This window comes from Littorina saxatilis, linkage group LG7 (genome assembly GCF_037325665.1).
Source record: "Littorina saxatilis isolate snail1 linkage group LG7, US_GU_Lsax_2.0, whole genome shotgun sequence".
NCBI lineage: Eukaryota > Metazoa > Mollusca > Gastropoda > Littorinimorpha > Littorinidae > Littorina > Littorina saxatilis.
In genome coordinates, this window is record NC_090251.1 from 33,303,543 (window position 1) to 33,319,433 (window position 15,891).

The 15,891-nt window shown below is 40.2% G+C and overlaps 2 protein-coding genes across 8 annotated transcripts in view; one reads left to right on the forward strand and one right to left on the reverse strand.

The window, feature by feature from the left end:
* LOC138971227 (transmembrane protein 117-like) overlaps positions 1-9,933 on the reverse strand; it is a 54,694-nt gene extending 44,761 nt beyond the window's left edge. The window contains exons 1-2 of one of the 5 annotated variants that reach the window (XM_070343914.1): positions 9,721-9,841; positions 7,572-7,622 (exon numbers count right to left, since the gene is read on the reverse strand). Coding sequence is in view for 1 of the 5 variants with exons in the window: in XM_070343911.1 (XP_070200012.1) it covers positions 9,721-9,852 (132 nt within the window). In the remaining 4 variants the exon portion in view is untranslated. Of the gene's footprint in view, positions 1-7,567; positions 7,623-8,349; positions 8,505-9,720 lie in introns of those variants that run through there. The other 4 variants (XM_070343912.1, XM_070343915.1, XM_070343913.1 and 1 more) reach the window with 4 other exon arrangements.
* A 1,882-nt stretch (positions 9,934-11,815) lies between these two features.
* The window catches only part of LOC138971258 (endoplasmic reticulum-Golgi intermediate compartment protein 2-like), a 31,546-nt gene continuing 27,470 nt past the window's right edge, over positions 11,816-15,891 (forward strand). For 2 of the 3 annotated variants that reach the window (XM_070343960.1, XM_070343962.1), the window contains exons 1-5: positions 11,822-11,896; positions 12,663-12,802; positions 13,889-13,997; positions 14,701-14,747; positions 15,317-15,533. In XM_070343960.1, coding sequence (XP_070200061.1) covers positions 12,691-12,802; positions 13,889-13,997; positions 14,701-14,747; positions 15,317-15,533 — 485 coding nt within the window. In that variant the 5' untranslated portion in view covers positions 11,822-11,896; positions 12,663-12,690. Of the gene's footprint in view, positions 11,897-12,662; positions 12,803-13,888; positions 13,998-14,700; positions 14,748-15,316; positions 15,534-15,891 lie in introns of all 3 variants that reach the window. The other variant, XM_070343961.1, reaches the window with a different exon arrangement.

Genomic DNA, 15,891 nt, shown 5'->3' on the forward strand with positions numbered 1-15,891 from the left:
GGTCGGGTTACCGTAAACAGAATTTTTTTTTTTTTTTTGTGCCTAATACATACTCCTGGTTTGGAATGTCCATTGCAGTGTTGCCCAATGCATGTACTTATAACTTCTTCTGTCATGTTCATGCTAAAGCAAATAGACCCATGCAAGAACTGAAGCGTAAAGTGTCAATCAATCAACTATCACTACTTGGCTCTAACAGTCACCTACCTTAGTGACAAATGTTAACTTTTTTTATATATCCTACAAGCGCTCTAGTAAACAAATTTGTATATATATATGTGGGCCTTCCGGCTTCAAATTCTCTTTTCACAGTTTTGGATAATTTCCGTTTGCGCAAGCGGAAAGGTAATAGCAGGATGTAAATAGAGTACACAAATGGCACTAACAAAAGTGACGTCATGACGAAAATGTGATCCTTCTATTGTGATATTTATGCTGTTCAACGCGACCAACTTGATCCTGATCTGGGCCACAGAGCAGACCAAAAACAGATAGCGATGAGTGGACAGTCTACTGTGGTCATTCTGCAGCAACAACAACGGAAAGACCCCATGTATTTGACACCAACTTTACTATCTGGGCCCACACACTATATTACACACTCATCCACAGCACAAAACGTGTAGACTGCAAATATCAATCCAGCCTTGCGCAATGCACAGAGCCATCAGCAGAGCCACAATCCTATCAAGGACAATTAACCGGGCAACCTATATGCATACATAAATATGAATGACTACTGATTAACTCCACACCTTGAAAAGTCTTAACAGATGGTGACAAATACTCATAAAGAAGAAAAAAATCATTTTTTGTCTTGTTCAAATGGGACAAGGCTGGCAAAATAAACCCACCCACATGACATGCATAATTCTGATCAATAACTGCCAAGAGCATGATTGAATGACAAATGAGAATGAGGAAAAAAACAGAACTGGTAAAAAGGCAAGGGGAGAGGTCTTTAGAGACCTGAACAAATCTGAGATAATCAGGTCTTAAACGGGAGGGAGTCTGAAAATGGAGGTAATTAATTTACACAGGTTATGAACAGAAAATCTGAAGAAAAAACAACAACCTGTACACTGAACACAGCTTTGTAGAACGGCCCTGAAGCTTTGCTGTGGCATGCTGTTTACACTCTTCCATTGAACAAATTAGGAACAGCTAGCCTACACAGAGGGGAAAAAAATCAGGGTAGAGCGGAAAGCTTCTTTTGTTGTAATGGTCCACCACATCTTTTGGCAATCAGGCTGCCACCATTGATTTTGCATCAGATGAACAGGGTCATTATTCTTCCAACCCCCCCCCCCCCCCCCCCCTGCTAACAATGGTCTTTCACACATTGACAGACTGTAGATCCATTACTGGCTTTAAGGTTTGTGGTCCCAGTCAACAAGAATTGTCTGCCTAGACACTGTGAAAGCTCCCTTTAAAGACACCCCCCCCCCCTTTTTCCAGACCTCCCCTCTTTAAAGACTGTTTTTGAGACTGTTCTGTAAATAAAGTCTGTACATTTACCTCCATTTTATCATCTCTCCCTTTCAGGACCAGCTTCAATGCGCCTAGCAGAGCGGAACGAAACAGAACAATAGACAAGAGTTGGGTCGCGTTACACCCCCTTCTTCTGACCTAAACACAAGTTACAAAGCGGAGACAGTCGTGAGGAAAAAACATGTACACGTAAATGTAGACGAGGAAATGAGAAAACAAAATAACAAAACAATGACAAAGTGAACGAAATAAAGGGATGTCTGATAAAGGATACTGGACTAAATCAAGCAATAACTACAACAAATAACAACAACAGGAGTGAGGCCTGACCACACGGCACGGCTTTGGGGACGAGAAGAAAAACAAGTCGCGTAAGGCGAAATTACTACATTTAGTCAAGCTGTGGAACTCACAGAATGAAACTGAACGCACTGCATTTTTTCACAATGAACGTAGTCCGCCGCTTGTGCAAAACGGAGTGAAACTGATGAGCCTGTTCAGTGCGGTAGTGGTTTTGCTGTGCTGCATAGCACGCTTTTCTGTACCTCTCTTCGTTTTAACTTTCTGAGCCTGTTTTTAATCCAAACATATCATATCTATATGTCTTTGGAATCAGGAACCGACAAGGAATAAGATGAAAGTGTTTTTAAATCGATTTTGGAAATTTAATTTTGATCATAATTTTTATATTTTTAATTTTCAGAGATTGTTTTTAATCCAAATATAACATATTTATATGTTTTTGGAATCAGGAAATGATGTAGAATAAGATGAACGTAAATTTGGATCGTTTCATATAAAAAAAAATTTATTACAATTTACAATGACCAAAGTCATTAATTAATGTTTAAGCCACCAAGCTGAAATGCAATACCGAAGTCCGGCCTTTGTCGAAGATTGCTTTACAAAAATTTCAATCAATTTGATTGAAAAATGAGGGTGTGACAGTGACGCCTCAACTTTTACAAAAAGCCGGATATGACGTCATAAACGACATTTATCAAAAAAACAAAAACGTCCGGGGATATCTTGTTTGTTTGTTTGTTTATTTGTTGCTTAACGTCCAGCCGACTACGCAGAGCCATATCAGGACGAGGAAGGGGGGGATGAAGGGGGCCACTTGTCAAGCGATTCCTGTTTACAAATGCACTAACCCATTACTTGTGTCCCAGCAGGCTTTAGTAAAACTAAATTAATACCTACTGGAAGATTACCAGTTTCCAGTATGTTAAAATAGGCTTAACCTATCTACTGCTGGACTTACATCAGAACACTAACAGATTAAACTATACATGAATCGCGAGACAAGCGGCAAGAGAAGAGATTTTTGGAAAAAATACAGGTGAATGAGCAAGAAGGCAGAAAAAAGAAAAGAATTCATGAAGAAAAAGAGAGCATGACAGGAAAGAGGAACCAAAAATCTACCTAACAGCAAACTAGAAAGCTCCTGCGGTTTCAAAAACAGGAGGGGCCTTTAACGCAGTGCCCCACTGCGGGACCGGGGATATCATTCCCAGGAACTTTGTTTGTTTATTTGTTGCTTAACGTCCAGCCGACTACGCAGAGCCATATCAGGACGAGGAAGGGGGGGATGAAGGGGGCCACTTGTCAAGCGATTCCTGTTTACAAATGCACTAACCCATTACTTGTGTCCCAGCAGGCTTTAGTAAAACTAAATTAATACCTACTGGAAGATTACCAGTTTCCAGTATGTTAAAATAGGCTTAACCTATCTACTGCTGGACTTACATCAGCATTCCCAGGAACTCTCATGTAAAATTTCATAAAGATCGGTCAAGTAGTTTGGTCTGAATCGCTCTACACACACACACGCACAGACAGAGACAGACACACATACACCACGACCCTCGTCTCGATTCCCCCCTCTATGTTAAAACATTTAGTCATAACTTGACTAAATGTAAAAAGAAGGGCAAAGCCCATACGACTCACATGCTTGACCTTGACATGACCTTGACCTTCAGCTAAACCTAGCAATGACATCATACACTAAGAACTGCTTTACACATTTTTCCTACCAAAATACATGTGACCTTGACCCAAGGTCAAGGTCATCCAAGGTCATGCAACACAAAGCTGTTAATTCAAGACATAGGAAGTACAATGGTGCTTATTGAGATATGGTCACTTTTAGTGGTTCACTACCTTATTTTGGTCACATTTCATAAGGGTCAAAGTGACCTTGACCTTGATCATATGTGACCAAATGTGTCTCATGATGAAAGCATAACATGTGCCCCACATAATTTTTAAGTTTGAAACAGTTATCTTCCATAGTTCAGGGTCAAGGTCACTTCAAAATATGTATACAATCCAACTTTGAAGAGCTCCTGTGACCTTGACGCAAGGTAAACCAAACTGGTATCAAAAGATGGGGCTTACTTTGCCCTATATATCATATATAGGTGAGGTATTAAATCTCAAAAACTTCAGAGAAAATGGGAAAAATGTGAAAAATAGCTGTTTTTTAGACAACATTTATGGCCCCTGCGACCTTGACTTTGAAGCAAGGTCAAGATGCTATGTATGTTTTTTGGGGCCTGGTCATCATACACCATCTTGCCAAATTTGGTACTGATAGACTGAATAGTGTCCAAGAAATATCCAACGTTCAAGTTTTCCAACGGACGGACGGACGCCGGGACGGACGACTCGGGTGAGTACATAGACTCACTTTTGCTTCGCATGTGAGTCAAAAAGCAAAAATGTAGACGACCACCTTTAAAAAATGGGGGTAATTTTACAGAGGTTATGAACAGAAAGTCTGAGAAAACAAAGTTTTAAAGACGAGGGAGTCTCAAATTGGGCGGGGGGGGGGGGGGGGGGGGGGGGGGGACTTAAAAGGGGGGGGGGGGGGAACTTAAAAGGGGGGGTCTTAAAAGGGGGGTTCCACTGTACAATACTCCTTTACTGTCATAAATACCATGCTGGTATTTCTGCAGGAGGAAAAGTGGTGGGTATCACATTAAGTAATTATTCATAATACTCTTCATCTCATCAAAAAATGCACACCACAGCATTAATGTCCAATAGAGACTCTGGTACATGGTGGCAAGCAATATTCTGCTGTGGACAGTGTACACTAAGGTAGAGAATCGTTATCCTTGTACCTGACAACTGTGATCAATACCAATGGAAAAAGTCTGTGGACAATAAACAGATACATCAGACAGCTAAAATTTCAAACTGACAGGCTTAACTGCTTCATGGTGTGGCAGTAGTTACATGTACTACCCGTGTTCTCTAAATGCTCATTATGGGCAATGACATCTATACTACTCATAAACTGATGACTGAATCACATTGTTTCTGGCAGAATCCCGTTGTTTCCGAGCAACAACAATTAACAGACACTGAGCATGATGATATTGAAACACACACACAACTCTTCTTTTGGTCATCAACAGTCTTTCCCATGAGGAACCTGTAAGTAAAAACTGATGACCATCTTACCAAAGTCTATCCACAATGACAACACAACATAACAGGCTCTCCATTATGCACCGTGACTCTCTCCGAGTTTCTAACACTAACAGTGATGATCTAAGCTTTAGAAACACTCTAATCAAGCACTGCCTTGTGATAAACTGGTGAAATGACAAGGACAGATTCATTGCTTAAGCTCATCCTTTGCAAACCACTAGCTGCAGCTTGCAGGACACACCCACAAACTACAGTGGGACCTTCCCTGTAAGTGTCTGAACGTACTGAAAATATAAACACTGTTTCCCTTTCTCACATCTTTTTAAATGCAGCTAAAAAGTTAAGCAAAGGCCAACATTTGCTGAATATATTGGCTCAATATACCTATGTATTGCTGTTCTGTAGAGTCTGCACTACATTCAAACCCATTACGGTGGAACCCCCCTTTTAAGACCTCCAAAAATCTGAGAAAATCAGGCCTTCAAGGCTCCCGTAAGAAATCGACAAACAGTAAAACAAACTGAATCACTCCGTCACACATACACACACACAGTAAGCATAGACATGGTGCAAGAGTGGGAGACGCTAGATCTAGATCTGTCTGTCTGTAGCCTACTTATGGGAACACGACTGCCACTGAGATCGACACTGCCCTTTCGACAGCACTTCATCGCGCAGACACTGAAAACACGCTGTGCAGATCAACCTGTAGGAAATCTCCTTTGGTATCTTCTTTATCTATTTTTTTCTGGAGCCGCTACGAAACCGAACAATGTGAAATCGTCTTCCCCGAATCGGCGAATGCAGCTCGGTTAGAACTGAGAAGTGAATCTATACCACAATCCTTCACGCGATCTGACCTAACCTTGACCCCTGACCTGGTCTACATACCACACACAACACAAACCAGTCACCTGTTTTTACCCATCCCCCCAAAAACCTACCACCACCCGTTTTCTTTGGATACACACTTTATCTACATACGTGCCGACGAAATGTTGATCATTGCTTCAATACTTTGAAGCTGTTGCTTGGATAATAACCCGGTAAAATTAGTATTTCGGTGTTCAGTCAAATGTTAAAGTTTCTATCACACACGCACGCACGCACGCACAGACAGACAAAAGTTAGCATCGCATAGGCTACACTTACGTGAGCCAAAAAGGAGGGAGTCTTTAAGATGGGGGTAACTTTACAGTGATTATGAACAGAAAATGTGAAAAATCAAGGTTCTGAAAGGGAGAGAGTCTTAAATCAGGGGTCTTAAAAGGGGGGTTCCACTGTTTTTGGTGTCATTGACACTGTAGTACACTGGTCAGCAGGGCTGAGAGATCTGTTTAATTCTGGTTAAGTTCCACGTGCAGGGGCGGATCAGTTGCTTTGTAAGGGGGAGTGCACTTTGAATCGAAAGTGAATGTGATGGGCGCGAAGCGCCCGAATTTGCTAGGGGGGTCCGGGGGCATGTCCTCCCGGAAAAAACGTTGGCTCAAAGAAGCAAAATGGTGCCATCTGGTGCCATTTGAACTTATAAATGGTCATAGAATCAGCTTTCCAATTTTTTTTTTGTTTTTTTTTTTGGGCTGGAGGGGGGGTGCACGTGCACCCTGTGCACCCCCCCCCCCCCCCTCGTCCGCCCCTGACGTGAACTTCAGAGATACATCTGAACTATCCAAAATTGTAAACAGATACATAGATTATTATATATAAATGTAAACAATTGCCACCTAAAACTACCAGCATCTGTGAAGTCTAGCAAACAGCAATGGGCGAAAAATTGGATTAATATCACTTTCAAAGTTGTACGCTTAAATGCAGCACAGTTCACAACAGCTGAAATTGCAAATTGTAGCATTGTGAGCTTCACCTACCACTAAATACATACACACATTCATAAATGACAGCAGGGATTATAGGTAAGCTTGTTAACGAATGGCCATGAGTGCGAGCGTTGACCACAGATCATGGTGACAGCTACATATGGTGCCATGCCAGGTGCACATTGTTTTGCCGACTATCATTTAACAGGGTGTGGGAATTCTTGAGTGTGGACATGTACACAAGCTCACAGCCATACAGCCAAACTTTCACTTCCCTTCCTACCGTACTGCATGGTTGGTTTCATCCGTTTTCTTTGACTTTGTACTTGTCCTATGTCTGTTTAACTCTCTCTCTCTCTCTCTCTCTCTCTCTCTCTCTCTCTCTCTCTCTCTCTCTCCAGACAGACTGACTGACTGGCAGACAAACAGTATCTGTCTGTTAATTAATCAATCTCTCTCTCTCTTGATCTCTCTCTCGATCTCTCTCTCAATCTCTCTCTCTCTCTCTCCAGACAGACTGACTGACTGGCAACAAACAGTAGCTGTCTGTCAGTTAATTAATCAATCTCTCTCTCTCTCTCTCTCTCTCTCTCTCTCTCTCTCTCTCTCTCATAATTGACACTACATGTAATAACTTGTTAATACTAAATTGCAAAACAAGCTCCTCTATCAGAAATTATTCTGCAGAAATAAAGCGCAGTGTTAGTGTTATGAATGATCAATAAGCTTGAGTAATATAAAGCAACACATGCGTCAATATTCATGAACAGATCATACAGCATAATATGCAAAACTCAGTGAACACAAAATCTTACCAACTTTTACTCCAATCCCTTTTGGTGTTTGGAAAGTTACTTACACAGAGATAAGCTGAAATAATAAGTAGTAAGCAAGAAATTAACAAGAAATTTTCACAGCAACTGGGCGTTAAAATAAAAAAGACGCAAAAGAAATAACAACAGTGCACTACAAAACAAACAAACCAACAAAAAACCCAAAAATTCACAAATGGTAATCCTATCTTTGCCTATAAAATTCTTCACAGAAACTAATCTAACTACATACTCATACTACATATTCAATGTTTCTGATATAATTAGCATGAATACACATCTACAACACAACTGTTCAATACACTGAAGACAGAAAACATGTCGGTAGCATACTTTCTGACCTAGGCGCTGCCATTGTCACAACCACTTGACAATGCTTCATGGATTTTGTCACACCACCAAAACACTCACATTCAGTGATTCCCACACAACACTTCTCTTCTTATTGCTGCTGTTCAAAATTCCAACACAGCCACTTCCTATACTGCTGACATACGCACAAGGTTAGAACCTTTTTTCTAGATCCTAAAATGCACTAAGCTTTTCAACATTTCACTACACTGTCTTGGTTCACGAAAAAGGCACACTGAACAGAAAAATGTTAAGTATAACAAAACAACTCGAGTTCCTGGAAAGCCCTTTATGCATTGGTTCATAAAAAAATACACACTCAGACTGAACTGACCACAAAAAAAAAATATTTCGCTCACCACAACTGCACTTTGAAACTTGTGATTTCAATGAATTTACATTATGCACTATACCTGGTTCATAATGAAAAACATCCACTGTAGACTTTCAATAAATGCAGTGGAGTAGGTTGAAGGCCTGAAGGCTCAGTGATGAACTGAAGCCTGTGTAAAATGAGGGTGTGACTGTAGTAGTGGTGGTGAGTAAGCACAGAAGGTGAAGGGACTGGATCATGTTGTATTAGCTATAGATAGCTGTTCCACTCTAAGCTAGCTCACATTCTTCCACTTCAGTGAATGAAGGCTTGGGGGCGGGAGTGTTTGTGCTCCTGCTTAGGGTGGGTGGGTGGGGTGTTGGATTGTATGAATTATGCCTATGTGTGGGGGTGGTTGGAAAGTGTATCCTTCTGGTAAGTTTCTGTGCGGGTTAAACTTGTGACAGTGACTGCATGAAACGTAGAACGTTATGATTAAGGTAATTTACACTTAACTCATTGTCTCCCAGGTACGGATATATCCGTACCCACTCATATGGCTATATATCTGACCTGGTACGGATATACCCGTACACAGTCGCTTCCTGTAACGTCGATCTAACGCCTGCATTCCCTTGTGTTGATACAGTTTCTACAATTCTGGGTAACCTGCTGCAGCACAGCTGGTCTCGGCTAAAAAAAGACTTGGTCAACATAGGTGGGGTAGAAAATGTTAAACAAGTTAAGTGGGAAAGTAAGTGTGTGTACATGCACACGTTGTGTTTGTGTGCGTTTGTGTGCATACATGTATGTATTATATATGTGAGGGTGTGCACATATGCTTGCACTATAAGTATAACTTGCATTCTTACCCAAAAAATTATTTACAAAACAAAAATAATTGAAACAGCTACAGATATGCTTTTCTAAACTGAAACAATAAAAACCGCAAGCGCAACAATATATACTATATATATGTATATATAGCTATATAGACAGGAAGAGACTGGAAGTGAGTGGAGGGAGAGGGAGGAAGGGAGAAAGCTCCGAAAAATCAAGTAACTGAATCATGGTTAACCGACAGAGCAGCAGATGAATAATTAATCGCATTCTCAGTCTGAAGGCTCCCTCGGAATCTTCAGTGCAAAGACACTGCTAGGTATCTCTCTTGCTTCAGTGGTCTCTACCTAAAAGGCAGAGCTTCCACAGAATCAAAGTCATGTTCCATTCCAATGCTATTTTTGCTACCGAGATTCCAAGCCTAAAATAACACGCACATCAATGTAGGCTACGCAGCTAGGACAACAGCACAATCAATCAAAAATTCCCTGAGAGTGAGCATGCATTGGTAAGATCAATAATCATCCAAATCGAACAATGTGACCAAAATAGTTGGTTCAAAAAGTAATCGAACGATCTTCAATGAACTGAAACATGCCCACTTTACATCAAGAAGACCAAAATGGCTTACTTTGTCGACTGCGAGCTCTGAGATTTTCGTGATGTCCGTGTTTCTATCTCTCACTTCAGCGTTTCCTGTTCGTCCTTTTCGAGCTGTGTCGTCTGCTTCGGTTGACACCGCCGCGGACGAGTCGCGCGTCATGTCTCTTCGTTTGTTTGACCCCGCCTCCGTACCTGACTGGAAATTCCTCTCGCAGTGTAAACTTTCAACCCATAACTACTTGGTTTTCAAGTCTCGTTGCCGTCAACAAAAGCGAAGTATGGTCTAAGGGAAAGTACCCCGTTAAAAGAGAATTTGATGAAGGATGCAAGATTAACCTCCCTTGTATAAGAACCCACACGTCGGATACGGAGCCTCTTGGTTCGGGAACCGGCAGTCACCAGTTGCCCTTTCTCGACATGCAGCTTTAAAGGTCCTTTTCTACATTTTTATGCCGAAATCGCCATTTGACCATTAAAATGCAGAGTTTATTATCTACAAATATCAACAATACACCCCCTTTCGATCAGGAAAGACGAATTAGCCAGTGTAGCCGTTTGAAAATTCATTGTAGTATTCCAGTGTAGTACTCATAGTTGAATATCCTTATTTGGAAAATGCCAAGCGCAAAACTCCTCTCAAATCCCGTGCATTTCGTGCGTTTAAAAAAAAGCATGGACAGCGCTCCAGTGTCAAACTGTTGCTGCACTTGTTTGGGCGTGGCTATAAGCATAGTGACATGAATTTGATTGGTCAGTATTTTTAGGCAAAGCACATGTTCTCAGCAAACAGAAAACAAAATATTGGAAGTGTGAGTCACGCTACTCAAAAATAAAATCTATTTTTACATATATTTATTTTCTATAATTTTTTTCCCGATGGTTCATTCATCATTTGACATAATTTTGTATCGAAATCTAACCATAAGATTATTGAAAAAAAGGAAAAATGTAGACGACCACCTTTAAAGAGGTATAACTATTTACGGGACTAAAGCATGTCAGATTTTTGCACGTGAAATTCCGACAATTTTTACCCCAAAATTGGATTTATTCAAAACGTGCACCAAGTGTGGTGTAAGGATTCAAGTACAGGCGAAATACAACTTGAAATGCTTTGCAATCATCTCAACTCGATCACATTTAGTACATGATGGCGTATTCAGTTATTGTAATATTTATCAGTAGTTTTGTTTACTTTTCAGCCACACCAAAGCAAATCTAAAGCCAAATAATGGGCGAATTTAGAGATAAAAAACAAAATCACATGTTTAAAAAAAAAAAACCTAACTCTCCAAGGCAAAGACAGCACACATCAAATGTCAAAAATGTGTCTTTGGAGGCTTCTTTGTAAAAACGTTTCAAAAAGAAAATTAGTACAAAAACACAAAAGAACACAATTGTACATTTCTACTCATCTAAAAACAAGATGTTTTCACAACGGGCGGGGTTGGGTGGGTGGGGATGATTAATGACACACCATCCAGGCATATATATAACACCCCAGGAGACTGATGGGAAACAATTAGGGACCGCAGACATTCACTTATCTTTTTTATGGACTAAGGTTGGACTTTACGCGGCGTTGTTACAAAAAAAGTCATTATAGGGCCTACTGTGCCGCAGAACAAGCATGAGAAAAAAAACCACTTTTGCTGAGGTAAGGGTGATGGTGGCTGGGACGAAACGGAGACAGGAGTCAATGATTTTCTGAAGTTGTCACTTAGCTGGTAGTTCCTCGATCTTTACTTTTTATTTTCGAAGTCTCGAGAGAAAAAAAGGGAACCTTTATTTTGAGAGCTTGCAAAGTATCGAGAGCCACCGGTCCTCGAGCCTGGGTGCTCTGTACCCGACTCGCCGGTTCTCTAACCTAGTGCCTCCATAACCGTCCGTCGGTTCTCGAGCCCAGTGCTGGTGGCTCCGTAACCGACTCGTCGGTTCTTCAGCCACGGCCATACGTTTTAGTTTCGTATTATTTGCATCGTCATGTATCTGTAAACTGAAGTATCATAATTTCTGAAGCAAATAATTGCATTTAAAATAGACAAATTGGTACTGCAATACATTTTCTGAAGAAAAGAATAATCAATTATTGCAGAAAAACAAATGGCTTTGTAGAAATCAGTGTCAACTTCCGGTGAACGTGTAAGAGGCTGCCTGGAGCATTCATTTCTTCGAAAGTTTTAACATACGTTCGCTTTATCAAGGTAAGCAATCAAATTTGAGACGTCCACGAAAAGAGAGCGCAAAGGATATCAGAATTATTGCATGCTATGTTGACGAACTTCAATATTTTCGTGCACTGCGTTGCACTGTATAATTTGCAGACGAACTTTTGGTTTGGTGTTATTCACACCAAACCAACATTTACATTGGTTGTCATGTGGAGTGTGTGTTTCCCTGACATATATATGATGATTTATTTAAAAGATTGAAAGGTTATTGTTCATCGACGTGGGCCACCTTTTTGGTTAATACATTAAATCCCTTTTGTAACACCAAGCCCGCTGCAATGAGAAAAGTTAACCCTGATAAAACTGAGATGCACTATAAATGCTATCTTTCATTCTTTGTCACTTTATTATTTCCAATCAAAGCCGCAGCTTTCCTTAATATGTTTAACAACAACAAATAAAATAAAATGAAGTAAAAGTGCAATGCCTGTGGCACTATCGTTCACTAGCCAATGCATACCTCCAGCTGGGATAAAAAGCCCAAGCAAGGAATCAAAGCTGATTGAATTATAATTCTATCATGATCCATTGATTGCGACAATTAAGTCAGAGTAAATCAGGCAGGTACTCTTCATACACAAACAGGACTAAACGCAAACATGTCCGTGACAGGGGTTGCAAATGCAAAGGCCAGAGGCAGATGCATTGTCTAATCCTCGTTAACATAATTATGGTGATAGCTGATATTGTCGTTAGAAGGTTTAGAGAGCTGTAACTGAAAGCTTGTTTCACTGTACAGTCTTTTCAGGTACCTGCCAAGAAACAAAATGCTGCGTTTGAACGTAAGCAGGAAGAGAGCGCTGAGTGTGGTCAAGGAGCTGGATGCTTTTCCTAAAGTTGTGGAAGACTGCAAAGAAACCACTGCCTCGGGAGGAGGATGTGAGTAACATTCATAAGGCCAAAAAAAAAAATAGTCTGTTTATGGTAACCCGACCGACCCTATTTTTTTCGCACGTCCCTAGACTTTTTTTTTTGGCATTTGGAAAAAAAAAAATATATTTCTTTGTTTTTTTTGCAAAATAACGTAAAAATATGGTGTTTTTTTGGGGAAAAAAAATCCCGACCTACCGACCCTATTTTTTGGGCCTATGTTACCGTAAACAGACCTATTATTTTTTTGGCCTAACTTCTGTGGTCGCTTGAACTTTTTTTAATTTGATAAGGCCAAAAAGAAAAATATGTCTGTTTCTGGTAACATTGCGGTAAAAATACGGTCGGTCGGTCGGTTTTTAATTTAAAAAAAATATATATATAATTTTTTTGTAACCTTTTTCTTACGTTTTGTTAACGTCTTTTAACTTTTTTTTAACTTTTTTTAAAACGCTTCCTTAGTTTACTTACAATTATTTAGCACATGTTTTTGACCTAGATATATTGAAACTAAATAAAGTATACTTGACTTCATTTTTATTTTAATTTTAATTTTTGTGTGTGTGTGTGCGAAAAGCAAAAAAAACACTTTCGGGTCGACGCTTAAAAATAGGGTCGGTCGGGTTACCGGAAACAGACATATTTTTCTTTTTGGCCTCTCAAAAAAACATATTTTTCTTTTTGACCTCTCACTTTTAATACCACCAAAAATCTAGGAATATTAAGTCTAAAAAGAATACAGAGGGGGTAATTTTATTAATGTCTTAAGATCGAAGCAAATCACAGGAGGTTATAATTATATGAACAGAAAAATCTGTTAAATCAGGGTCTTGAATAAAAGGGGTATAAGTATTAAATCAGGTATAAAAAGAAAACCTTACTGAGTGAATCATCTTCCTCAGCCAGGCATGCAAGGTATCCAGTGTGATATCAGATTTTGTTTTAGTTTCTGTTACAACCCAACTGACAGTTTTGCCACTGTTGTGATTTCAATTTTGCTAGTGATGTACATTTTACAGTAGTTGTAGGTAAACAGACAGTATGTACGGTACAAATTCCTGTATATTTTTAATGACGAAACATGCATGTTTGCAGTTTCCATCATGACTTTCTGTATCATCATGGTACTGGTGCTGTCAGAGATAGAATACTACACTTCCACAGAACTCAAGTTTGACTATGAAGTGGACACCAACTTCACCAGGTAAGTGCACACAGTCCCTTGTTTTTCAGCAGCGAGATTTTGCGAGTGAAGCTAGGAAGTAGCGTTTCTTAGGGAACTCTGGCTGCAAAGAAGGCTAGGATTCAGCGAGTGAAGCGAGAGTAGGGTTTCTTGGGGAACTCGCTCCGCAAGTAAGGCTAGTATTTGGCGAGGGTAGGCGTGCGTCCCTGTTGAGGTGTTCACCGCGCGATACAAAATTAAGGCTGCTCAGCTTTCAATCTCCTTTGGCCTGGCTGTTTACTGACGAGTGAAGATGACTCTTTTAGTATCAACTAATCAACTAATCATATTTTAATACTTGCCTGGCTAGCACAAAATTGCTTCCTATACACCCTCGCTGACTTGCAAAGCAAGTGGCTAGCCGCAAGCAATTTTTGCCTAGAGCTGCGAAATGGACATCTGATGAGTCGCGGTCCACTGACTGCAAAGAAAACTTTGACTTTTGAAGCAGATTATAAAAATGTTCAGACCTATAAACATGCGAGAGATTGAGGGAGATATTTTGTGTGTGTGTGTGCATCATTGCATGGGTCCAACATTATGTTTCATTTCAATGTTTCTACTTGATCATTGCTTGGTAAATGTACATGAGTTAAAACAATAATTGCATGATATATATCATTTTGAACATTGAAATCTGGGCTTGAATCTCACATAAAAGTGTACAATTCTGGTTTTGTTTCAGAAAAATCAAGATCAACATTGACATGACAATAGCAATGAGATGTGCACGTAAGTATACCATGAACGCTTACTGTAAAACACTGAGTCTTGCGGCTAAGCGTTTTAATTACTTAAATGTGTTTTTTCCATGTTGTAGCAGAGTTAGTGCTTTATGTTGGAGTGAACATTGGATTTCCCTTCTTTGATCCATGTGACATCACATGCTGGTTAAAGCTCATGTTTGGGCTGGTCAATGGCACAAAAGAGTACAAGTTTGTGTGCGTTCAAGCTAAACAAAAAGAAAAGGAATTCTAACCAAAAAGAGTTGAAACTAAAATGTTATTTATAATTTTGACCCGAATAGGACATTTGACTTTGTGAAGATAATTTTACTTTGGTCTCATGAAACAATGACTGTCTTCATCAATTTGTGTCAAATGTTATATTTTGGTCAAAAATACAAACAAAGTATATTGACAGACATGGATTTCTTATCCAAGTATGCCTTCATACTATTGTACCATTTTATTTTCCTTTGTCTAATGTATTTTTATGTAGGATGTATGTAGTTTGCTAGTTTGTTTCACCCAGCGATCCCTCAAACACTTATCTGACAAATATATTTTGATCGCACACAGACATAGGAGCTGATATCCTGGACCAGACAGGGCAGGACGTGTTCAGTTACGGAAAACTGAAAGAGGAGCCTGTGTATTTTGAACTGTCGCCCAAGCAACAAGAGTACCTGAAGTTTACGCAGGAGGTAAACGACTACCTGCGACAGGAGTATCACGCCCTGCAGGACCTCATGTGGAGATCGGATAAACCCACCTTTAGGGGGGCTATGCCGCCCAGGTGAGATGTTTGTTAAGGTGGACGTGTGTGCAGGAGTGAGAGAGGGTTTGTGTGTGTGAGAGAGAGGGTTTGTGTGTGTGAGAGAGAGGGTTTGTGTGTGTGAGAGAGAGGGTTTGTGTGTGACAGAGAGAGGGTTTGTGTGTGTGAGAGAGAGGGTTTGTGTGTGTGAGAGAGAGGGTTTGTGTGTGTGAGAAAGAGGGTTTGTGTGTGTGAGAGAGAGAGGGTTTGTGTGTGTGAGAGAGAGGGTTTGTGTGTGTGAGAGAGAGGGTTTGTGTGTGTGAGAGAGAGGGTTTGTGTGTGTGAGAGAGAGGGTTTGTGTGTGAGAGAGAGGGTTTGTGTGTGTGAGAGAGAGGGTTTG